The 25,892-nt window shown below is 45.2% G+C and overlaps 1 protein-coding gene across 3 annotated transcripts in view; it reads right to left on the bottom strand.

Moving 5' to 3' along the window:
* ZNF236 (zinc finger protein 236) overlaps nucleotides 1-25,892 on the bottom strand; it is a 1,135,475-nt gene that overhangs the window by 1,072,070 nt on the left and 37,513 nt on the right. For all 3 annotated transcript variants that reach the window (XM_086965182.1, XM_086965180.1, XM_086965183.1), the window contains exon 2: nucleotides 1,873-2,015. In XM_086965182.1, the coding sequence (XP_086821308.1) occupies nucleotides 1,873-2,015 (143 nt within the window). The remainder of the gene's footprint in view (nucleotides 1-1,872; nucleotides 2,016-25,892) is intronic.

The following is a 25,892-nucleotide window of genomic DNA, read 5'->3' as shown; positions in this document are numbered from 1 at the left end:
TAGGGATATGGTCCGCCAGAAGTCTCTTTCTCAGGTGAATGGCGATTCCTTAACAGGTGTCTTTCTGGGTCACAAAATTGAACATAGATTGGAGGCCTACTCGGATACCATTACCAGTTTTGATGATAGGGACCTCTACCACCAATTTTGAGTGGGTACTCTCCCCAGAAAATCGTTCACAAAAAAGTGCGAGACAGCAGATGGCGCTGGTGTGAGTGTTTCCTCTCCCACCACACCACACGCAACACAAGGCTGACCTGAACAGCCGGACTCTCTTATCGGCTCATCGCCCTGGCTAACAGTCCTGGCCTCCAACGAACCTGAGAGGATGATTGCGCTGTCATCAGCGCTTGCGGCACATGAACCCCGGGCGCCTCGAGCTTCGGTCTATGCTCGGTGCGGACACAAAGATACTGGATCACGCGCCTGGGTGTGTGTGTGTGGTATTGCGTGCACGGTGCTGCGCTGGTTCCCCTGTAACTGCGAACCAAATCTCTTCTGCTCTCGCTAACGCAATTCGAAAGTGCTCAAGGCTGCTGAGTGTCCTTGACGGAGGCAGCGGAATTCCGCCTCAGAAGCGTAGCACAACGGCAGGGATGGCGGAATGACTAGGCGGGGTCAGAAAACCCTTAAAGCAAAAATCAACACAACCCACGAAGAACCAGGTGATAGAGACAAGCTGGAGAAAGCACCTGAAAAATCAGACCTCCTAAACAAAAGGTAAAAGGGAAGTTGGGGGGGGTAAAAAAAGGGCAAGCTCGGGGGGGGGGCAAACAGTTTAAAAGAAAACCTAACTGCAGGCGCTGTAGGAACTGGAAGCTCTCTATCCATTGCCAGAAATTTTCCTGTGCTTAAAACTCCCCCTATACTTACCCCTACTCCTGCTGCCACCCCAACTCCCGTTTCAATCGAACTTAGTAGCCCGCCTGGCAAGGTCTCAGCTCAAGATGTTACACAACCTTCGCTGCAAACCGCACAATCACCTATGATTGATCTTAGAGGAGAGACTATTGCGAGTAAGGAAGTGCTGTTACCAGCTGCTACTCCTGGCGATCAAGCTGCTATAGCCATTACCGTCGCACCTGCTATTGATGACATTACCCTCTCTACCACCTCTACTGTCTCCACCCCTACTGACCCTGAAGCAGCAAAAGTCATCTCCAGCAAAGATAAAAATGATGTAGAAAATGGTCTAGAAAATGGTCTTGAAAATGTGAATACTAGACCATTCAACCCACAGATCCCAGACTTAGCAAATGAAAACTTCTTCTCTGCCTCAGATGGCTCTCTATCGGGAACAGGTGATGAGGCATCAAGTTCATCAGAAAGCAGCAAGTCTGAAAGGAAGCAAAGCGACTCAGTGGCGGGTACTATAAAAAAAAAACCCGAAGCAAAAAGGCATATTCAGCTGAACTGGGACCACTCAGATTCACAAGGGACTTTATCCTCGGGATCACTAATCAGCAACATAGGGCAAGTCCACAGTTAACCTCCGCAAGCACGCATGAACTTCTGCTGTTGATTCTCGAGTCTATCCGCTTGCGTTCAAACCCTAGTTAAAGAACTATAGAGAATGGCATAAAATAATAACCTGCCATTGTTTCCAAGCCATGATTTTCCCAAACTCGTTCAGTGGGATATTAAACAGTAGAACAGACCCACGTAAGCTACACAAATGTATAATCCATGAAGGGGCTACAATACTACTAATGTGCAATTGAACACATTAAATCCTACATACATAACTTCAGTTTAGTGCAAACAAGTAGTGTTTACAGTAACAGAGCTTCAATGATGCAAACATGCCTATTGTTTATGAAGTTTAATATAGCCATCTAACATTAGATTTTAGTTTTTAATAAATATACTGACCTTATCATTTCTTTCATGGTCTCGGCAGTGGCGTTGATACTGTGTTTCTTTGTGAAAAGTCTGCAGACAAATGTTACACGTATAAACATCTGACCCTTGGTGTGCATGGATAGTGTTCTCAGTAGATGCTGTTAAAATCCCATCTGCAAAATGTGGAACGAAAAAGAGTGGGTACTCATAGTAATCTCTAAAGTACTCTCAAGGTATGATATTGGGAATGCACAAATCTTTAGAGCGTATTGGAAACTGGTGCACACAATGTTCGGCGCATGGACATCACTTGCTGCTCAACACTTATCTGTACGTCTGTAGTCCCTGTCTTTTCTTACTCTGTTCCAATCATTTAAGAAGACTTACTGACTGAAAACTGGCCCACCAAGTAGTTAGGAATAGTAAGTGATTCTTGTTTATGGAATTGAGTCTACTAGACTAAAATACTACTATATTTTGTTTCTATCCAGCGCCCCAAAGTTTATAAATATTCATAGAAAAATTATCAGGCAAGACCGTGGAAATTAATAACACAGACAAATGCAGAACATCACACAAACTATTGGAAGATAATAGGTTGACAACATCCATAAATAGTACAGAAACATAAATGTATTTATTCAAAATCACCAGAGCAGTAGCTCTGACCACCACAAAGCTTACACTGGCTGCTTGCTCAAGGAGCTCAAAGCTGTCAAGCATGCTCCAAGAAGGAAAGAACCACCATCACAAACCACCTTCTGATCTCAAATCAGCAGATACCAAAAAAGCGCTGGAAAAGTGAATCACCACTATAAGTCCATATAGTTTCAACTGTACACAGCCCACTCAGTACGTTTAAAAGAACTACAACCCAATGGAGCAGACCTAAGTTTCACAGGCACTAGCACGAATGTAAATCCCTTTGAAAAAAATAAAAATCAACGGTAAAGGTTATGACAAGGACTGCACACTATGCCCCTGCACTTTAATTCCAAGCAAAAACTCAAGAACTTGGAGAGGATTATCTACTTTAAAAAAGGCAAGAAAGTGTCAACTACTTTACGTTTATCAAAAACATACTTCATTGACCCCCAACAACCTTAAACTCAAGGGGCATCCTACACCAGACTCCTCCTATCCCACAACAACATTGTCCCAGACTACGTTTGATGTACTCTGGCCCCATCATCAATGGCAAAATTAACAATCAGATCTAATTTTGTGAAAATAATATCGTTTCCTGGGTAGTTATCCATGTACTGACACCCAGATGCCTAGAACACACTCCAAACAAATGTAAAATGTAGATTCTCCATTTTGGAGAAACTTCTCACATTACTTCCCTGTGCAGGGCTCAGACTACACATTTGCAGAACAATGATATACCAAAAAATATTCACACTACGATCATTACTGAAATATCTACAACGTACTGGTTATTAGTGTTCTATAGATGGAGGCTTTTATGACTGCTGTTCACCCTCCCATGTTTCCATAACAGCACAATGGGTTTGAGGAGATTAAATGTTAACTACAGACAAACGTTACTGGGCAAATGCTCAAGTTTTCTAGCTTCAGAGAACAAAACAAACTCTTCTCAGACAGACAGAAAGGATTCAGGCTTGAAACACCTGCAGAATCAGCACTGAAATCCGCAAGGCATTACCACATAAATCCCTGCAGTGCTTTACTTGACATCAGCATTTAACAATAAACATATATACATATATATATATATATATATATATATATATATATATATATATATTCACTGAAAAAACCATAGGTTTGACACCAGTTATAGTTAGCTGGACATTTTACTGACATAAAACCATTGAAATTCCCACGTTATAGTTAGTTGGACTCACTATAACTTGCGCGCCTGCAATGCACTGCTGATGACGTCACATATTACATCACTCATGACATGGTCAGTGACATCACTCATGACATCACTGTTGACACCATCTAGTGAATGTGTGTCTTTCTGAAAAATAAATATGTTTTATATATGTATATGTAAAGGTCGATGGAAGAATAAATGTTTAAATAAGTGTCTAAATGGATGTTTAAAAAAAAAATTTGATTGGTTAACTGGCTTATTAAGTGTATCTTAGTGAATACATATATTAGCGAGTAATGTTTGAATATTTAAATATATGTATCAGTGTTTCACTTTGTGTGTAAGTGGCTGCATGGGTTGGTGAGTAGCTACACGTGTGTGTATATGGGTTATTAGATTTTTTTTAGTATCAGTATGAGTGCCTGTATGGTTTGGTGGGGGTATTACTTAGCACATAGATGCATCAATGACTGACTCACTGTTTGTATGTGTTTTGAAGACAGCAAATGTGCAGGACTGTATGGGTGGATGAGTGTGTATATGTGTGTGTTAGTGAGTGAATGACTGTCTCACTAGTGTCATTATCAGTAACAACATACATTTTAATCTAGTATATGTGAATATTGATGTATATAAATGAGTATATGTGAGAGTGAGAGATTGTAACAGTTCCTGTTTAAATAAGTATGTGTTTCTATAAGTGATTGTTTAAGAGAGTAAGTATGTGTAAGTTTCCCTAGAAGTAAGGTGGTAGTGGGTGTATAGTTGTATATGCAAATAAATGGATGTTCAATAGTTTATTTGCATGTATGTGTGTGAGTAACTTTTGGATGACTGTCAGTGTGTAACAGGATGTATAGGTGTTCAAAAATACAATAAAAAAAATATAAAAACAAAAAGAATTAAAAAACAGTTCTTTTTAGCACTACCTCCAATTTATTAAAAAAACCCTACATTTTTAATAAACTCTGTCATTCTTTTTTCTCTACGGTATGCTCCCCAGTGCGTGTACCGGGCGCTCCCCCGCGCCCCCACATCAAACCTAGGGGGGTCTACCCTGCCCCGTTTTGGTCATTTCCCCTCTTTGTTTTTGCCACCTCTTGTGTCTCGATCCTACCGAGAAAAAAGATGGCGGCCGCACCGGACTGTTTGGAATGTTTACAGACACCCGAGAGCCAATCAGCTTTCCACTCGCGTAGCGCGCTGGTTCACGTCCCGGTGCGCGTACCGGGGCGCGCTTACAGATATATATATTTTATTGAACCTAAATTACTCAAAATCCACTGGAGCACATATCTTGAAACATAGCAAAGGCACATCGGGCTACCAGTCCCTACAATTTTGCAAAGTTTGGTGGAAATCCATTCAGCCGTTCGGGCTAAAAGTGAGGTCGACCGCCCTATAGAAATTAAAATGGGGAAAACACGTTTTGGGACCCCCCTTTTTTCTCGGTCCCCGCTTGATGAATCCCCCCAAACTTTCAGGGAAGGACCGGAGCGCCGCGAGGCAAATTTGAGGAACTTTTCAGGAAGATTCCTCAACCGGCGCCAAAGTTATTCCCAATAGAATGTTGCGATTTTCATATTGAAAATAATCCTAACTATAACCACCTACTGGCGACTGCCAGTAGGTAATTTTTTATATACATACATACATACATATATATATATATATATATATATATATATATATATATATATACACACACACACATATATATATATATATATATATATATATATATATATATATATACATACATATATATATATATATACATTCACTGAAAAAACCATAGGTTTCAGGCCTTATATAGTTAGCCAGTAGGTAATTTTTTATATATATATATATATATATATATATATATATATATATATATATACACATACACATACATACATATATCCACATATATATACATATATATATATATATATATATATACATTCACTGAAAAAACCATAGGTTTCAGGCCTTATATAATTAGGAATTAACATATAAAAAAACATTGAAATTCCTCCTATATAGTTAGCTGGACATTTTAACATTTTATTGATATAAAACCAATGAAATTCAACATATAGTTAGTTGCACTAACTATATATTTCGTGCATCCGCAATCCAATGCTGATGATGTCACATATTATATCATTCATGACATGGTCAGTGACATCACTGATGACATCACTGATAACATCTCAAATGACATCACTGATGACATCATCCAGTGACTGTGTGTTTTTCAAAATTTTAAATAGGTTTTACATATTGAAGAATGAGTGGATGTATAAGAGTATGGATGAAGGATTTGATTGTATAAGTGAGTAAGTATGTGTTAGTATATCTGTGAAAATGTAAGCTGTTCTGTGTTTAACTGTATAGATGAAGAAATCAAAGTGTGATTGATTCTTTACAGGACTGACTAGGTGTGTGAGTAACTCCATGGATGAGTGGCAGTGTGTGAGTGTCTGCATAGGTGTATGAGTGCATATGATAGTGTTGTAATGATGAGTGACTGTATGTACGAGTGACCTTATGGGTGAATGAATGAATGTGTGTGTAGACGTAGGAATCAGTGAGTGCGTATGTAGTAAATGGTATTGGTGTGTCAATAGTTTCAAAAATGACACTCTGTATTTTACACTAGGTGTAACAGAGGTTATATTAGAGTGTAAGGAGGTGCATTGTATTATCACATGAAGTATATCATCAGTGGTGTGATCATTGATGTTAAATGAGCTGTCATCAGTGATGTCATCAGTGATGTCATTTGAGATGTCATCAGTGATGTCATCAGTGATGTCACTGACCATGTCATGAATGATGTAATATGTGACATCATCAGCATTGGATTGCGGATGCGCGAAATATATAGTTAGTGCAACTAACTATATGTGGAATTTCATTGGTTTTATATCAATAAAATGTCCAGCTAACTATATAGGAGGAATTTCAATGGTTTTTTTATATGTTAATTCCTAACTTATATAAGGCCTGAAACCTATGGTTTTTTCAGTGAATTTTCATGGTTTTTTAAATGCTAATTCCTAACTATAGAAGGCCTAAAACCTATGGTTTTTTCAGTGAATTTCAAAGGTTTTTTAAATGCTAATTCCTAACTATATAAGGCCTAAAACCTATGTTTTTTTTAGTGAAATATATATATATATATATATTTTCTGAACTCCGTTCACAAATCCGCTTTTCCAGCAAGAAAGAATGCAGACCCAAAGCTAGTGCTGAAGCTGTTTTATTTTGCACGCACCTCCGCCATATATATAAACATTAGACAAACTAGACTTGGAAGGACACTAGCAACTCCTTACCTTGTGTGTTTGAGTACCCACAGAACACACTTGAAAGCGCCACAAACTTAGCAACGGGCTAGGTAGGCCGTGCAACAAAGGGCAGTCATGTGCTCTCGTTTCATAAATCGTAGTTAACAGATGACTTTGTTCAGCTGATTTAAGTGAAGCAACCTAATATTAAATGTCCCAGAATTCACTGATTTGTTACATGAAAGCCAACGACTTAAGGCATGGTGTAATGTTAGCAACTCATCCAAACTTTAGAAAACAGCCTACATGGCTCTTGGGAGCTGCTGCTGGCAGCAGTGAGAGAGGGAGGTCCCCCTTGCAGCCATGTCTTCATGACAATGGAGAGGGGTGGGGAAGGGGTGTTTAACAATGACCTGTCACTGGCCGGAGCAGGTGGGGGTGGGATTAGCTTTATGTCCTATGAAAAGGGCTAGGAGGCAGGATGACAGAGGGGGGAGGTGCGTGCCCACAGGCTGGAGCATGCCCTTCCACCACCAACCCACAGCTTGAGCAAAACAAGATAAAGTGAAAAAAAAAGAAAAACAGTAGAAAAGCATGCTAAGGGAGATTCCACTACAACCACTGAAGAAATGCACTCATGGGGAATATGCAGGCCCGTGTACCGTAGAGAGAGGTGAGATGAGCAGAGATTATATATCCATCTACATATCTATAACTATAATAACTATATATATATATATATATATATATATAAATATATATATATATATATAAAATTATATATCTCAGAGAGAGAGGGGTGGTGAGATGAACAGAGAGAGTGGCCCGAGAGTGTATATCTATATATATTTAGAGAGAGGGGGTGGGCAGGGAGCTAGAGGGGCAAACAGAGTCCGAAAGCTTGAAAGTAGGGGGAATAGACAGAAGTGTAGAGAGCTATATGGAAAGATACAGGAATGAAGAGGGCTAGAGTGGGGGGGTGACCTACAGAGAAGGATAGGGAGTCTGTGAGAGAGATAAGGAAACAGTGAGAGAGAAATTGGGTACGGGACAGAGATGGACAGTAGGGAGAGGAGGAAGGGAGCTGTGGAGGGGGGGTAGAAAAGGCATATGAACAGAGATACGGGAATGAGAGATACAGCGGGAAGCAGAGGCTGTCCAAGATACTGAGCCACAGAGAGGAGAGGGGTCTCGACAGTAGAAGGCTGAGATATCGAGAGTGACAGAGATTGAGGGAGATAAGTAGAAGACAGAGGGATGCCGTGAGAGTGACGGAGGTGCAGAGAGAGGGGTGGATGTACAGTGACATACAGAGAGACGGAGCCGTACAGGTGGGAGACAGACCGAAAGAGATAAAGAGAGGGATTGTGATAGAGTGATACTGAAAGTGGTGGATACAGAGAAATACGGAGTGGCAGAGATACAGAGCCACGGAGACGAGAGAGCTCATGAAAGAGATCCTGAGAGTTATGGGATGACAGAAAGAGATACCGAGAGAGCGACAGAAATACAAAGGGTGCTAGAGAGAGACAGGGCATGACAGACAGACAGCTGCGAAAGAGAGAGATGATGAGTGGGGAGAGTCTGGCCGCAGGCCGGGTCGGGGATGCTGCAGGACACACGCTCCCCTCTCCCGGGCACCGGAAGTGAGGTGGGGATCCACGAAGAGACTACAACACTCACTCACCCAGGTGCAGGAACAGCGGCAGCAGCCAGCAGACGCAGCGTCTCCAGCACGGCCCGGATCCCATCCTGGGGCAGGCTGAGAGGGTCCCTCCTCCTCACTGCGGTCCTCGGCGAGCGCCCCCTGTCCTCAGGGGAGCCTCCTGCCCCTCACACGCCCCGTGAGCACCTCGGTCCCTGATCCCCGCGCAGCGCCTCTCCAGAGCTGCAAACTTTACAGCGCCCTGGGCGGCCGCAGGCCTCCTGTGCAGAGTGCCGGTGCTGCGCGCTGTACCTGCCTCCCCGCCGCTGCCTCACATGCATAGGTGATGGGAGCCCGGGCGCATCTCCTCGGCTAATATTCAGGCAGAAAAAAAGCGCGCTGCCGAGCCTCCATGGAATAGCCTGACCCCTCCCTCTGCGCTGCCTCCTCCCGCATCCAGCGCCTCTTAAACCAGATTAAAAAGCTTTCATTTCCTCCACAGGCAGCTTTCACTGCTGCTCCCCCTGCGATGAGTGGAGAGGCCGGACCTGCGCCTCACGGGATAACAATACATTGTTTTATTTACAAACATGCGCCCTTTGCCGGAACCTGAGCTGCCTCGAGTGTTGATTGTGCGTCTTTCTGAGAGAATGCCCAGAATTCTTTATGCGATGGGCCTCTGCCCTCTGCGCTTGTCAGAGAAAGAGCAGAGGTGAGGTGAGGCTGCAGCGTAAAGGTGTCACCCCATCATTATCCGGTCTCCCCCTTGACACGGGAGACCGGCGGGCACATCAAAGGCTTCCCCCAAGCAGGGGGAAGCGGAAACCACGTCCTCCCGGCCCGCCCACAACCAGGAGGCGGCCATCTTGAGGCAGCTCGGGCCGCGGCGGTGATCTCGGGAGTAAAACGAGGGGTGGGCACCCTCGAAATTAAAATAAAACACAATAAAATATAAGACAGAAGCCCCCCAAGCCCCCCCCCCAAAAAAAAATTCCGAAAATTCGCGGGGGTGCGTGCACGCGTGCGCGCTTATAGATATATAATTTGTTTCTCTTTTACTTTTCTCAGGAACCACTGGAGGGATTTACACTATTTTACCAAAAGCGTGATCTGCGTACCAGACACTACCATTTTGACAAGTTTGGTGTAATTCCCTTCAGTGGTTCAAGCTGTAGCCGAGTCTAAAGGTCCTATGGAAATTAACATGGCCCCCACTTGATGAATCCCACCCAAAATTTCAGGGAAGGAGCGGAGCGAGCCATCTTCTTTGAGAAATTTGCGAAGATTCATCAACCAGCGCCAAAGTTATTCCCAATAGAATGTTGGGGATTTCCTATGGAAACTAGGTCCTAACTATATATACCTACTGGCTACCGCCAGTAGGATAGATATATATATATATATATCAACACAATTCGACTATATAATCGAACAAACGGCAAGCACGCTGGAATCCGAATTTTCAGTTTTTTAATGCAGACCCTCTCACCCCAGACAGACGCGTTTCGCTAATCTAGCTTCGTCAGTGTCTGTTTGTGCAAACAATCATTCGCCATTTTAAACCCACCAGTCATTACTACATTCATTGACAAACGATGGTAGATTGTTTCAAAAACGGTGGCCATCTTTCAACATATGTTTCTACATATATCAATAGTGTTTATCATGGCGAAAAATAAAGTGCTCAGTGCTTAATAAAAAACATTTGTACAACAAACAGTTTATAATTTTATGTACATACTCTCATTTTCATTTTAGTGCAGAGTTGATAGACATTCAGGTCCTATATGACCACAATGACAACTAACATTTGTTAAAAGTTTTGTTTTATAGGGGTGTATTCCCAATTTCATTATGTTTATTAACGCCAGGGACCAGAATGTCTCCCATTTTGTTTTTATTTGTGTTTCTGTTTTTTTAGTTTTGTAGCCCTGTATGGGCAGCAATAACTCTGCTATATAAGTTCATAAGTAATGAGGTCGGCTATTGAATAGGTGTATATTTGTAGGCAGTGTCTCTATTAATCAGTTAGAATCCGGGCACATAACAGTGTAAATATACATGATCCCATGTGTATTGTTAGAGGTGGACCCACAATTCCTCGTCATTATTGAGGCCCCATGGAGTCATAGTTTTAAGGTCAATAATGTACCTAGATTCTAGGACTCGAAGTGCCTTTTCTCTGTCTCCCCCTCTTTCCAGACGTTTTACCTGGTCGATGCAGTAAATACTCAGAAGATCCCTATCGCTTTGATGGCATTCTGCGAAATGACGAGCAACCGGTTAGGCTTTGTCCTTATTCACGTTTGCTCGCATATGTTCAAGTATTCTGAGTTTAGTGGGGTTGATGGTGCTCCCAATGTAACTTTTTTTGCAGGGGCACTCTAGACAGTAAATGGTGCAGTCTGAATTGCAATTTAGGAGTTTCTTTATTTTCCTATTCGGTCTATCCTCTCCTGCGCGGATATTCTGATATTTTCTTACTGCCTTTACAAGCTTTACCCAGATCTTTTGACTGGGTGTGAGTGTTTGATTTATTCAGATGCTCCGTCCATCACCACCCCCTTTTGAACCGCTTTTGGCCGCCATAAGTGTGGCAGGGTATGCTCAGACGGGAGTCCCTTGCTCACTTTGCCACTGGATTCAAGCAAGCCGGGCTCAAGACGGCTGGAATGCCAGAAACCGGTCCTCGGAAGCTTGTTTCCGGTTCAGGGAAGACATGGCTTGGCAGTTCGGGCTGGACTGTTCCCATGAGGCACAGGGTCAGACTGATTTGCATATAGCCATGTCTGAACTGGGGTGGCAGAGTGGGCTAAAGAACGGTGATGGATTAAACCCAGATCTTTTGGCAGGGTGTGAGTGTTTGATTGATTCAGATGCTCCGTCCATCACCACTCCCTTTTGTACCGCTTTACAGGCTTTACAGCGCAAACAAGGGAAAAACCCTTTGATATTACTGAGTTCAGTAAGTTGGGCTTGTGAGGAAAAATGGCTACGAACTAGATGATCAGAAAGTGACTGACAACGTCGATAAGTTATCAAAGGCTGCTGAGGAAGGTGCCTTTTCAAAACATTGTCAGTAGTTAAAATGTGCCAATTTTTCTTAAAACTGTGGACCAGATCTCCAGATTTGGTGATCATTCTCACCTCATCTTCCACCTTTGGTACATTCTTTGCCACCAGGAGATCCCTCCTGTTGACTATCGACGCCTTCTTTGAAGCCTGTTCAAGTAAGCTCTTAGAGTATCCCCTATTATGAAATCTTCTGCAAGCATCGCTTGTTGGAAGTCAGTCTCTACTGAACAATTTCTTTTAAGCCGCAGAAGTTCACCATACGGGACATTTTTAATAAGACTTTTCGGATGGTAGCTGGCCGCATGCAACACGGCATTCCCCGCCGTGGGTTTCCTGAAAAGTCTTGTTTGGAGAGTATTGTTGTGTATAAAAACCTCCAAATCTAAGTAGCAAATACTTGTGGCACTTATTGTGCTGGTAAATTGCAGCTTACACTTGTTATTGTTGAGGACGGCGATGTACTCCTCAGCCGAGGTGCGATCGCCGCGCCACACAATAAAGAGGTCGTCAATGTACCTAGTCCACATAAAAAAAATTCTGTCCATACCTCATTGGTCTCACCCCATGCCTCGTGCTTCTCCCACCAGCCCACGAACAAGTTCACGTAGCTGAGGGAGAAGCACGAGCCCATAGATGTTCCCCTAATTTGTTTAAATAACTGGCCTGAAAAAAGGAAGATGTTATGGTACTAGCAAAAGTGAATCATTTTTAACAACATATTACTGTGTGACTTGTATTTTTCTGGTTTTCTATCCAGAAACCACTTGGTCGCCTTCATGCCATCCTCATGGGCTATACAAGTGTATAAATTCACCACATCCAATGTTATTTAAAGCATTTCCGAATCCCAAGATACATTGTCCATGATACGGAGGAAATCCTGTGTATCCCTCACGTATGACGGTAAGTCTTTTACTATGGGAGCTAGATACGAATCAATGAAGCGTGACTTATTTTTCAAAAGACTTCCAATTGAAGATACAATTGGGCGCCCTGGTGGTCATTTGGCATTTTTGTGTATCTTCGGAAGATGGTAAAACGTGGGTAGTATTGGTGATTGACATTGCAAGAAAAGGAAATCATCCGTGTTGAGCATACCGTCATCCTTCTATTTGTTAAGCATGGATTGATATTCCGTTATGCTATTGAGATACTCAGTTCTCTATATAGTGGTATAGCACTCCTTGTCTTTTAATTGTCTTTGTGCCTCCTGTTCATACTGTTCCTTGCTGAAAAGTACAATATTACCTCCTTTGTCCGAGGGTTTAATTTCAATGGTTTGATCATTTTTTAGGGACTTAATTGCCTCCCATTCTCTCCTCGTGATGTTGGATGATTTCATGTCCATCTTCCCTTTTGATAATCTCTCCAAATCCATAAGTACTGCTTCATTAAAAACATCAATTGCATCATGAGGTGCAACAGGCAGTTTTCTTGACTTCTTTTTCATACTGCTAGGCTCTCGAACTTGTTTTGTAAAAGTATCTTCACCCTGAGCGCCTGTTGATCCCCTCTCTGAAATTTCCTGAGTTGGAGTCAATAGGAAGTTTGCAAGAATATCGGGGTGTGTTTTTATGGATTCCTCTATGGTATTTTCCAAGTGTATTCCCGCAGTAGTCTCTTTAGGATGTAAAAGAAAGATTTTCTTAAATTTTAGTTTTCGAATGTATCTAAAAAGATCTATTCTTGTATCCCAAAAAAATAATATATATATATATATATATATATATATATATATATATATATATATATATATATATATATATATATATATATATATATATATATATATATATATATATATATTCACTTGAAAAACCATAGGTTTCAGGCCTTATATAGTTAGGAATTAGCATTTAAAAAACCATTGAAATTGCTCCTATATAGTTAGTTGTACTAACTATATTTCGCGCACCCGCAATCCACTGCTGATGATGTAACATATTACATCATTCATGACCTGGTCAGTGACATCATTGATGACATCACTGATGACATTTCAAATGACATCGGTGATGTCATTTGAGATGTCATCAGTGATGTCATCAGTGATGTCACTGACCATGTCATGAATGATGTAATATGTGACATCATCAGCAGTGGATTGCGGGCGCGCGAGTTATAGTGAGTCCAACTAACTATAACGTGGGAATTTCATTGGTTTTATGTCAGCAAAATTTCCAGCTAACTATAACTGGTGTGAAACCTATGGTTTTTTCAGTGAATTTCATAGGTTTTTTTAAATGCTAATTCCTAACTATAACTGGTGTGAAACCTGTGGTTTTTTCAGTGAATTTCAAAGGTTTTTTTAAATGCTAATTCCTAACAATAACTGGTGTGAAACCTAGGGTTTTTTCAGTGAATTTCATAGGTTTTTTAATAGCAAATTTCTATAGCTATTAAATATATTTTTTTATTGAATCCTATATTGTACATTTATGTAATACTATTTTTTATATGTATATTCTTCATTTTTTTTTTTTTTTGCCCTTAAGCGCTCCCGTTGCGGCGCGCCCCAGGGCGCGTACCGGTGAGCGTCCCGTTAGCGCTATTGCCGCGAACGAAAACAACATTGTGACGTATCGCGTAGCCGCGTCCGCGTGACACGCACGGCGTAAGCGCACCCGGAAGCATCCATGCGCAAACGAACGCGCTATGTAAGCGCCGCCGCGTAAGCGCATCGGGTCATGTGACCTGAAAATAACACTTTTCATTGGTTCAGAACAGTTTTGCTTTCCAAATGATGAAAGCCCCCACCTTTTTTCCTCATTCTCACTTTATTCTTTGAGTGAGGAAGACCTGCTTCTATTGATAGAGAAATGGCTACAGTAGCAGCAGCAGCTGGAGCATCTGCACCACCACCACCACAAGGACCACCACAACATCACATTGGAGGTGAAGAAGAAGAGGAGGAGGAGGAGGATGAGGATGAGAGAAGGCAGTTCCTGCGTGAAGACAATCCCCATATAAACCTAAGGAGCACTTTATATGGGAGTTTTTTAAAATCCCAAGGGGTTTCAAAAAAGTTAATGCTGCAAAGATGACCTGTCCCATCTGTGGTGCTGAACTTTCCAGGGGGAACCCTGCAAAAAAATATTCATTTGGGAATCACACAATGCCTTGCCACATGCAACGAAAGCACCCCAATAACTATTCTGCAGCAGAGGTCAGAGAACTGACCAGAAACCCTCCCCAATCTTCTCCAAGCACCTCTAAACAACCCACTCCATCGGGTCCTGAAACTAGAGAGATGGTCCCATGCATCCAACGCCAGTTTTGAGACTACAAGATTACTTGTATATTTTGTGGGACTACCATTTCTTATGGGGAGCAGAGCATCAAACTTATAAACCGTGCTGGAGACAACCACCGGTGCCGAAAGAAGCCTTAATTTTTTCCTGTTTTTTTTTGCTCCAGTTGAGTTGTTTACAATTCCCTGTTTTTTGTTTGTCCCCATAAAAAATACAAAAAATATATAAAACTGTTCATAAAAGCCAAAAAAAGTATAAAATGTTCCAAAAAACAAAAAAAATATATAAAACAAAAAGAAGAAAAAAAACAGTTCTTTTTAGAACTACCTCCAATTTATAAAAAAAGGCTACTTTTTTTTTTAAAACTCTGTCATTCTTTTTTCCCCATGGTCCGCTCCCCGGTGCGCTTACCGGGCGCCCCCCCCCCCCCGCGCAAATCGGGAAAAAAAAAATGTTTTTGGCCCCCACATCAAACCTAGGGGGTCAGGGTGGATCTATCCTGCCCCCTTTTGGTCATTTCCCTCTTTGTTTTTGCCACCTCTTGTGTCTCGATCCTACCGAGACACTAGATGGCGGCCGCTCCGGACTGTTTGGAATGTTTACAGACACCCGAGAGCCAATCAGCTTTCCGCAGGCGAACTCGCGTAGCGCGCTGGAGCGCGCCCCGGTGCGCGTACCGGGGCGCACTTATAGATATATATTTTTTTTTAACCTAAATTACTCAAAATCCACTGGAGCACATATTTTGAGACATAGCAAAGGCACATCGGGCTACCAGTCCCTACAATTTTGCCAAGTTTCGTGGAAATCCATTCAGCCGTTCGGGCTAAAAGTGAGGCTGACCCCCCTATGGAAATTAACATGGGGAAAACACGTTTTGGGACCCCCCTTTTTTCTCGGCCCCCGCTTGACGAATCCCCCCCAAACTTTCAGGCAAGGACCGGAGCGCCGCGAGGCAAATTTGCGGAACTTTTCAGGAAGATTCCTCAACCGGCGCCAAAGTTATTCCCAATTGAATGTTGCGATTTCCCTATTGAAAATAATCCTAACGATAACTACCTACTGGCGACCGCCAGTAGGAGAGAGAGATATATATATATATATCTCCAAACCTTAATGGTTATATCAGGAAACTGTAACACATGCCCTCGCCATACACTGCTAATTAACTCCCATATTACATCACTCGTAGCATGTTCTATGACATCATTGTTAACACAACTGTAACATTTTAAATTACATCACTGATGACAACACTTTGCATGTTCGGGAGGGAGTTATAGTTACTTCTACACATGAATTACAGTTACTTCAGATAACTAGAATGTGTGACTTTGTTTGTTTAACAGTTTTAATTGACATTTTCACCTGATTAGGTTGGATAACTCAAATCATGATCTTCCCGGTTTACACAATTGCTTTGCCAAGGGAAACGCTCTTTGTTAATGCAAGTCAAAAAGAGAGAGCACAACTTGGGCTAAAAACTACTTTCCTCGGACTCCAGTGTTTCTTGTGATCAAATATCTTCGGACAAGGTCGACCAGGATGCGGAGATTAACCAGGGGATCATGGTGCAATCCGCCGAGGATCTGCTTTGATGAACTCGCAGCTGCCAGGGGCAATGCGGCCAATATCATAACTACCAGAGGCCAGCTACTGTTTTAAGATCAGCCACCTGCTCTGAGACAAGAGAAACAGGGGTACCCTACTCACTAAAGAACCAGGGTAATAGTTATATAGGACAAACAGTGGTTCCTGTGGAATGATATAATATGAGGTTATGATACATTGGCACAATCGCAATATTGAGGGTTAGATTAAGGCAGAGCGCGAAGAAACCACTAACACACCGATTCCAGTGTAGTATATTTTGTGGATTTCTAAACAACAAAGTTAGGAGTAAACATTATACATCAAAACAACATTTATGCATAGTGTCCCAAGTGACAGGGTGCTATCGATAAAGGTCTCGCAAGAACAAGGAACTTGGTTATGTTACATGTACTTAGTTTCTGCCTAACTGCTGGCTGTCCTGACTCAAAGATTCCATCTCTCAGCGAGCCCCGTGCTTGCTTGTACGGTTGTATCGCCCCCACTATTATGCTTCTCTGCTTATAAATAGCTGAGGGACTATCCTGCATGGGGTTTTAAGTTGGGAATGTGCCAAAGATTTGGTTGTTGATGGTTATGTTTGGGGCTCCTTCAATATCTGACTCCAAAGTGATTGTGAAGCCTGAAGCGCACGGCAATGGTCACACAAGTTTGACTGTCCCAGTCTGCTTGGTCAATATTGCAAAATCCAGTCCATTAAGACAACTGTCCCCATTATACATTTGTAACTAGAAAGTAAAAATGTGTGACCTGGAATGTCAGGGGGCTGAAATCTCCATCTAAGTGCTATGAGGGTCATTCATCATAGAGAACAATGAAAGGTGCACTAAGCAACATTTCAAGAGACCCACCTGCAGTCCCCCCGAGATGGGGGGTAGTGCTATGGCTAAAAAGCTGGGATCCAGTTCACAGTGGAAACGACCAAAGTGGATACTGACTGACATTATATTTTTGTGAAGGGTCGGCTAGAGGGGAGATCAGTAGTTCTGGGTGGTGTCTATGCGCCTCACGTAGGTCAGGCAGGCTTCTGGGCATCCCTGTCCAAGTGCTTACTGTACTGCAATCCCCTGGGTATTAGGGGTTGGGAGGGACTTTAACAATGGGCTGGACACTACTAGGGAAGACGCCACTTTTACACACTACCTACAGGAACATACAGCTTCGGTTTTTAGGTCAACGGGGGTAAGTCATCATACCCCTGCTCGAATGGGATGTATTCAAGGTGGTCACTAGAGGGTTTTATATGCAAAAGGTCGCTGGAGTACGTAGGATGCTCGCTGGAGTACGTAGGATGCTCACTGTAGACGTGGCCTGTTTGAAATTCTCTATGAGGTTCTTAGAACAGCAGCTGCCCAGTTACACCGCAAAAAGGCAGATTATTGAAAGCCTGGAGGGACGGCGATGTTTCAATTATGCAACGTATTGGTCTAAAACCCATAATGAAGGAGACAAAGCTGGTTTACAGGCGCATCTGGTGGGTTCCATTTGGCTCTAATAGATATAAGTCTTATATGAGTCTCAGACGGCCAGGAAGGGACAATATATCTCCCAATCATTCATGGTAGGCGCACGTCAAGGATGTCCCCTCTCTCCCTTGCAGTTTCCAACTGCAATAGAACCATTGTCAGGAAAATTGAGGCAGTCGGGACAGCAGTGGGGCATTCGGTCCAGAACCACACTTAATGCTGCATCGTTTTATGTTGATGACATCCTCTTATACGTCAGTTGTCCAATTAGATAAGACCTAAGCAACACAGATTTTTTTCAGACTTCGAGAAAGTCTCTGGATTGGGTCAATTGCCTCACATCTTGCATCTTCCCCCCCTCCAGGCATGATATCTCATCTCCCCACCAATCCCACTGGACCTGCAACTACATTGTGAACTAAAGACGTTTCAGATACTTGGGGATCAATGTATATTGCTCTGCTGCAGCTCTTCAGAAGGGCAACTTAGAAATGGAACTTCGGTCCTAAAAAGCACAGGTCACATTTTGGTCTACACTGCTGCTATTGGTAATGGGATGTATAACCCCTATTAAAATGGTAATGCTCCCAAGCTTATTGTACTATTTTGTTAAACTGCCTAATACCTTTTCATTGCAGAGACACGGTATTAAGCGAGTTCATCTGGCACAAGTGCCATAGGCGGGTTCCTCTCATTACCCTCAAACTCCCAGTTGAAGCAGTAGGCTTGAGACTACCAGATTTTGAACAATATTATCTATCGGCGCAGTTGCAATGGCTGCCACACTAGTTTTCCGGTCACCTATTACAAGAGGCTGACTAGACTTTCCGAGACTGGAATTCTGGTTGCTTAGATTTAGTGCTTCTCCCTGCAAAACGCCCATCTGCAGACTCACCCCACCCCCACCCCATGGTTTTTCATCACAGTACCCCGACTTCAACACTCAAGATCATTCCTTAAATGCACATCTCACTAAGCCCCAGTGATTCCCCTCCAAGGGCTGCAGACCAGCCCCTCGGGGAACCCATACATTGCACTTGGAGCTCTGGGTGAATGCAGGTATCTCTACACTGTCTGACCGATTCAATGCAGGAGAACCCTAATGACTAAATGTGACTTCCCACCAGGCCAATTTCTTACCTATATCGAGATTGAATGATTGTTGTCTACCCTATTTCATTTTCAGTGCTCGGAATATGCCCCCCGTCCCCCACTAACATGGTGCCCCAAAAGTTGCATACCATGGAGACGGTAATACTTTTACTTGTTAGCTTTATAAAGCGGATATCAAAGTTGGGACCAGGCCAGAGGTCCCCTCTGCACAAATCGGGAAGACAGGAGTTCCTGGACTCAGATTTGCAACGTATATTGCAATACCCACACAAGATTTCTGGGACACTTCCTTCAAACACATCTAGTTCAATATCCTCAATAACGCAGACTTCACACCATTCAGAAACTCCAAGATCTACCTGGGAGCACCCTCTCTATGTCCCCAAGGCAACACATACAACGCAGACCTGCCCTATATACTTTGGTCCTGCAGCTCGCTTACAACTTACTGGTTCAGCGTCATAGATCTACTGCACCAGGTTACAAGAAGAAGCTGGATACAGGGCCTTTTTCTCATCCGGACACGAGTAGAGCCACGCCGAAATTCAACTATGCCACATTATGATCAATTGGAAAAGTTCAACCACACCAAGTGAGCGGACCTGGGCAGAGTAGTTCGGCTATGGCTAACATCGGATAGTCTTCGCCTCCATAAGGAGGAAGGAGAAGGTTTGTGGAAACAATTGCACACAAATGAGACACATTGGTAGATGCCTTTACTCATTACATTAAAGATGATACCCCCCTCCCCCCTCCCCCCCCCCAGCACACGCTGATCTCTCCGTGTGTCTGGTCCGACCATCATTTGATCAGTTTTACTCTCCGATGTATATCCTCTCCAAAACCCCAACTAATAGAGAATCAAATGGCCAGGAATTGGAGAAGAGCAGACATGGACCATTTTCGGTCATGCCTGATGAGTACCTCCCCCTCTACATTAGAAGACTTCCAGATCCAGGCAGAGAGCATTCAACTATAGCTGGAGTCGGATAGTGATTGCCCCCTCAAAAAAACTGAGATTATGAGACCTCACGATGCTCAACGGTGGTTCTCTGAAGATCTTAAATTAAAGAAACTTGAAGTTAGACAAGCTGAACGCCAATGGCGCCGCCACTATCTCCCAGATAAAAGTTTCCTATCTAGCCCTTATTAAAGAATATAAAAATGTGATTATTCAAACTAAGGCTAACTATTTCTCTCAAAAAATTATAAATGCATCTAATAAATCTAAAGAGATTTTCTCTATAGTTGACCAACTCTCAAAACCAGATAGAGTCACGCCTAAACCTGTTCCTTCTCAGTCTCTATGTGACTCACTCAATCTATATTTTATAAAGAAGATAGCCACCATCAAGGCCAGTATTCCTTCTGTGGTCGGTGTTGTATAGGACCCTAATATCAACCTGAGCCCTCGTTGTCTCGAACGAATCCCTCCAATTTCAGAGGAGATTTTTCTGAACTTATTAATTAAGGTCAGTTGTGGCTCTCCCTTGGGCTGTTGTCCCCCTCCTATTCTTCGGGAAGCCTTTACCATATGCCCAGACCCGCCCGATCCTTTCTGAATAATTTGCTTGAGCATGGCACTGTTCCAAACTTTTTAGGGCTCGGGCCTACGTCACACACTGCGAAGCAGTGTGGGCGGAGCCAAGAGTCCTATAATCAGGGTCTCCGAAAAGCTACCCAAACATTCCTGAATGCTCATGATTTTTCGTGTTCTTTTTTTGCCATCTGCATGGCAATTGGGGATCGCATGCCTGTCTTTTTAGAAGACAGCACGCAATAGGCCATAGGCTGTAGAGATGCTCCACTTCCTGTATATTCCGTGCGAACACGAGCAGCAGAAGGGCATATATCATCAATTACCAGCTGTCAGGGGCCGCGGTAATTGAAGCCAGATGCTGGGCGCACATTCAGCACTCTCCAGTTACTTTTTTTTCAGCTGTGTGTGTGCGCATGCTGGCTCCCTGCCAAAGCTTGTGTGTCTAGTTTATGTTGACTCAGATCAGCACTGCTTCAGGCAAATCAAATTCTGTTAAATGTCCGAGTTCTCAACACATCAGAACGATGACTTATTCCCACCTTACAGTTAGTATTTATTCCGCTTGTACGTACATTGTAGATATCCGTCTATTTACAACCACAAGCATTATTTTTATGTTGGTGCAGAACGATATTGCTCCCGGTAAGTCACATTCCGTTAATGCATACGTGATTACAGTAAATGCCGTTAACGCTCTTAAGCACTTTTTTAGCTGGTGTTTTCAGCGATCACAGTTCTTTAATAGTAACAACTACCACTCCCACAAGGCACAGTAGTTTTTAGTCACGTGACTAATAGGAACTCTATTAAACTTTGAATGGTATCATTACGCGGTAAATACAACGGGCGAGTATAGCGGTTTTTGGCAAGACGCGATCACCGCTTTAATACAGACTCGCTGAGGTACGTTCATGAGGCATTTATAAGGTATTGGCAAAATTAATGGTCCAGGCTTACGAATTATTCACGGCAATTCATGAATATATGTTGTCGTTTTTTTAAAGGCACGATTACTCACGAGCGTGTGAAGGACCGTTTATTTTCCAGACCATTGGATTATTTCTTTTTTTCGCTATCACAAGGTATGTCAATTAAGACTTTTTTTTTTTTAAGACACACACTAATGTGGATGTAAGTTTGGAAATGACAGGAGCACCAAGGGGGCGTGGCTTGGACGCCGGAGGATATGGCGGCGTGAGCCCGGAGCTCCGCGCCTGATCCCTAATTCATCCTGATAATAAGAGCAGTGGCCCAAGTGAAATCGAACTGTCACACTCCGGAGCCGAGGGGGAATGTCAGTGGCACCCTGGCGCCTTGAAACAACCCCCGTCCGGCAGCGCACTGGACCGGATGAGGTCGCGGAGCAGCCCGGAGGAGGAGGCGGACTAAAATGGCGGACGCGGCCGCAGTTATCGCCCGAAGGCACTGAGAGCTGAGAGGGCGGGGCATCCTAGAGGCGACTCACGGCGGAGGCAGAGTAACATGCTCGATGGCTAGTGCGGAGGGGATCTAGAATTAGCACATAGCTTTCCTGGCCCGATCCCATCGTCGCCTGGTCATAACGGCGCTCTGCAAAATGGTGGCCGGGATGTACGCCTCGGATTGAGAAGACCTGTGTGGAGGCTGCCATGCTGGGGTGAGCTCGAGCGCTTTTACTGCAGCGGACTGCCCGGGGCTACCTCTGCGCGTAGTGAGCACGCATAGACTGCACTGGAAGCCGAGAGTGCCCGCGAGCCTGGGGATGCGGGCTGACGCCGGATCGGAGCAGCACCGGTGAGGAGGCGGACTTTCGGCCGCAGCGGGGAAGGGCACTGTTGGACTTGGCCTTTTCCCCCAAAATGTTTCGCTTTTGACCCCCTTGTCTAGGATGTCTCCCCCATGGGATTAAACGTGTATAGGCCATGAGTGGTGTGAGACACCTTGTTAAAATTGTAATGCTATGTAATGGTGTGAGCACTTGTATATTGCCCCATTTTAAAAATGCACCTGACTGAAATGTCCTATGTTTAAAATGGATGCCATGGCCATGGGTTTTGCCACTGGACTGCCATAGGTCAGCGGTCTAGATAATATTACCCAGCTACCCCTAGCTTTTGGAGGGAAAGCCTGGCACCCAGGGTGCTCACCCCCTCCCCTTGAGCCAGTTTAGGCCAGCTTTGCCAACATTCTAGAAGGTTCTGGCACTGCCTGGGAGGAGGGTATAAGTAAGGGGGAAGTGCCACCAGAGTCAGTCAGAGCTGGGACAAGGAAGAGAGGGTACCTGCTGTGAGATGCTACCGCCACATGGGCCTGTGAGCTGGGCCCTGCCACCCTAAACCCCCCACTCTGCTGTCCCCCGGGCCCCTGATGAAGGAAAGGCCCCTACCCAGGACATGGTCGCTGTTTGGACCTGGAACTGCACCAGCGCAGCGCAACAGAAGCCCCAGGAGGTGAGGAGTGTGCCCCTGGGCTGCCTGGAGGAACTGTTGCCCCTTGTGAGGAACTACCTATCAAGCGCTATGCTGGGGAGGTTGATGCCCCCACGGAAGTTGTGGCCCCCTGTGGAAGCTCTGATGCTGTGAGGCACTGCCTGCCTAGCGCTGTGTGCTGGAAGCGCCGAAGTTGTGTGTCCCGAGGAGAGGAGCTAAGCGCAGTGAAAAGCGCCCTCTTTCTGAGGAGAATAGCGCCGCATGTTGGCGCGCTGATTTGGTGTTCCAAAGAATTAAAGGGAGCCTACCCCTTATTGCCACCAATATCACCGCCGCAGCCCGAGGAGCGTTGGCGCTGCCTTGCGCCGGTGGTAAATTGGCAGAAATCACCGCTGCGTCCCGGCGCTGTTGTGGGGACCCCCCACTGCTGTGGGCACCGTCGCGGCGGCCCGCGGTGTCAGGAGTGGGCCGCCGAAGTGAAGAAGGGCCGCGTCAGGCCCTGAGGCCGCCGACACTCGCGTCACGTGACGGGGCGTCCGGCCGCGTCATCGGATTGCCCCCGCCAACGCCGCGCACGGATTGGCCCCCGCGGCCAGCACTCCAGAAGGCCGCGCAGGGATTGGCTGCTGGCCGGCAGCCCGGGAAGAAGAGCGACGCGAAGCCCTGGGTCCCCGTGAGGGAGGGGGACCCAGGTGAAGTATCGGTGCAGGGCCCCCATGGTCAAGGGGGAGCCCTGATTGGAAGCGACCGGAGCGGGAACCCACCCCGCCGGTCTGTGGCCCTGAGTAAGGGAGTGAGGGGCCGGTGGACTAGGCGGGGCCGGGGCACACTGTCAGTGCCAGCCCCGCCTCCGCAAACGAAGTGACTCGACGGCCGAGGGAGCCCCGTGTGAGGTGGGAGGAGAGCCAGGCAGGCTTCCTCCCACGTGTGCCAGGATACCGCGTGTGTCCCTGGAGGCCTCTCCGAGGCCATGTTGAAACCCCCGGGCCCCCGTGAGCAAGAGGGGCCCACGTGACTACGCCTGGAGAAGAGTGCCCCGTGTGTTGCTGCCGGCTGCAGGAGATCTGAGGGGAGGGCCTCGAGGCACGTGGTCGGTGCCTGGCCCCCCCTCCTCCACGGGAGAGAGAGTGAGCCCTGCAGGGGAGGAGGATCCCTGGAGTAGCCCGGTGAGTGGGGCTGTATGCACACTGTGTGGAGGGCTGGTGAGGGCGAGTCGGGGCATATGCCGGTGCCCGCCCCCGGGACTGCCCTTGAGTTACAGGTGCTCCGTCGGGCAGTGGGCACCCGCCATTGAAGAGGTGTATGTCGGGGCACAGCGTCGATGCTCACCCCTCCCCATCTTCGGGGAATCTGCCTAAAGGAAGAGCAGCCCCCCCTCCCTGGGAGACATTGTACTGGAGCTCAATGGCCCTAATTGCACACCAGAGAGCCCCCAGAGAGAAGTACCTTTGGAACTGCCAGGCCTCTGAACTGGGCCAAGACATTAGCTAACCCCTACCTGGGGGTCCAGGTGAATGCTAGCTAGTGTAGGCCCTGGGGTTTGTGTTAGTGTGGCGTAAGGCAGTGCTTTTGCTGAATTTCGCGCCCAGTGTGTTTATGGCCTAAGGGCACGCCCCCATATAGGTTGGCTTGAGTGGGCCGGGAGGGAACAGATGCTGAGGGAGCCTTCATTAAATGATGCACCAGTGGGGAGGATTAGGCTCATGCTCATGGTTTAATGCCTGCCATTGCTCTATAATGTGTATGACTAATGTTCATGAAGAGGGTTGGCTGTTGTGTACACCCTGATGTTTTATGCTTATAGTGATGCCAACGTTCTGCCTGATGCGTGGAGACGGTTCCATGCCATTGGTTATACCCCCTGCCAAAGAGGAAACCTTGATGTGCCTTTTATTGCAGGTTTCCTGCCCCTTGATTTAGGCCTGCTCCGCCTGATGTTTAATACCCCTTGGTTTATGGTAGAGGAAGCCTTGCTGTTTTACTACAGGTGTTCCTGGTCCAGAAGTATGGTCCCTACCTGATGTTAATACTGGGTGTTCTGCCTAATGTTGGTCTATAGGTTGGCCTGACGGGTCATTCCAGGCCCCTGGTTATATCCCACTGCTTATTTAATACAGGTGTTCCTGTTTGTTGGGATTTACGGTGAAGCCCTGAAGTTTTCTTTTACAGAGGTGGGTTGACGAGAAACTACCAAGGATGAGAGCCTGAGTTGGCCCCGCCATTGTGACCCCTGGTTTATTCAATAACAATGTAAACATTCTTCTTTATTTTCAGCTATGGACTTACAGACTAAGCCCTTACTTCCCATGTAAATAATCCCCCCTTTATACACTTGGCTCTGGCGCCAATTGGCGTCCTGTTGTGACACTACTGTTTTGCATTTTTGCCTTGCAGGTTGGAAACACTACTAAACTACTTATCTTTTTCCAACTCAAACTGGTGTCCTGCCTCTTTTGTGGTGGGCCTGGTGTGTTGACTGTGGGCACTGCGTGAGTGCTTCACATGTCCTCCGAAGTTTGGCCTGCCCGCTTGGTTCCATGATACCCCGCTTGGAGATTTGGTTAACCCCCATTTCTTACAGGCACCGTAAGCGATTGCGGAGCCGGAGAGAGGACATCTATACCTGGAGGTAGCGCGGCCCTGCTGGGAGGATCTGACTGGGTTATCTGTAGCAGGCGCTGGTGAGTCCCCCATTCGGCGCTACAACTGTGAGGAGGGGGCTGACTGAGCGGTGCACTGGGGCCAAAGCAGCGCAGTAGATCGGACACACCGCTAGCTGGTGCATTGGGCCGTCAGGGGGCCCAGGAGCAACGGGGG

The sequence above is a fragment of the Lissotriton vulgaris genome, chromosome 4_1, assembly GCF_964263255.1.
Source record: "Lissotriton vulgaris chromosome 4_1, aLisVul1.2, whole genome shotgun sequence".
NCBI lineage: Eukaryota > Metazoa > Chordata > Amphibia > Caudata > Salamandridae > Lissotriton > Lissotriton vulgaris.
Note: the sequence above shows the minus strand (reverse complement) of the source record. Positions and strands in the feature narration are given on the sequence as shown.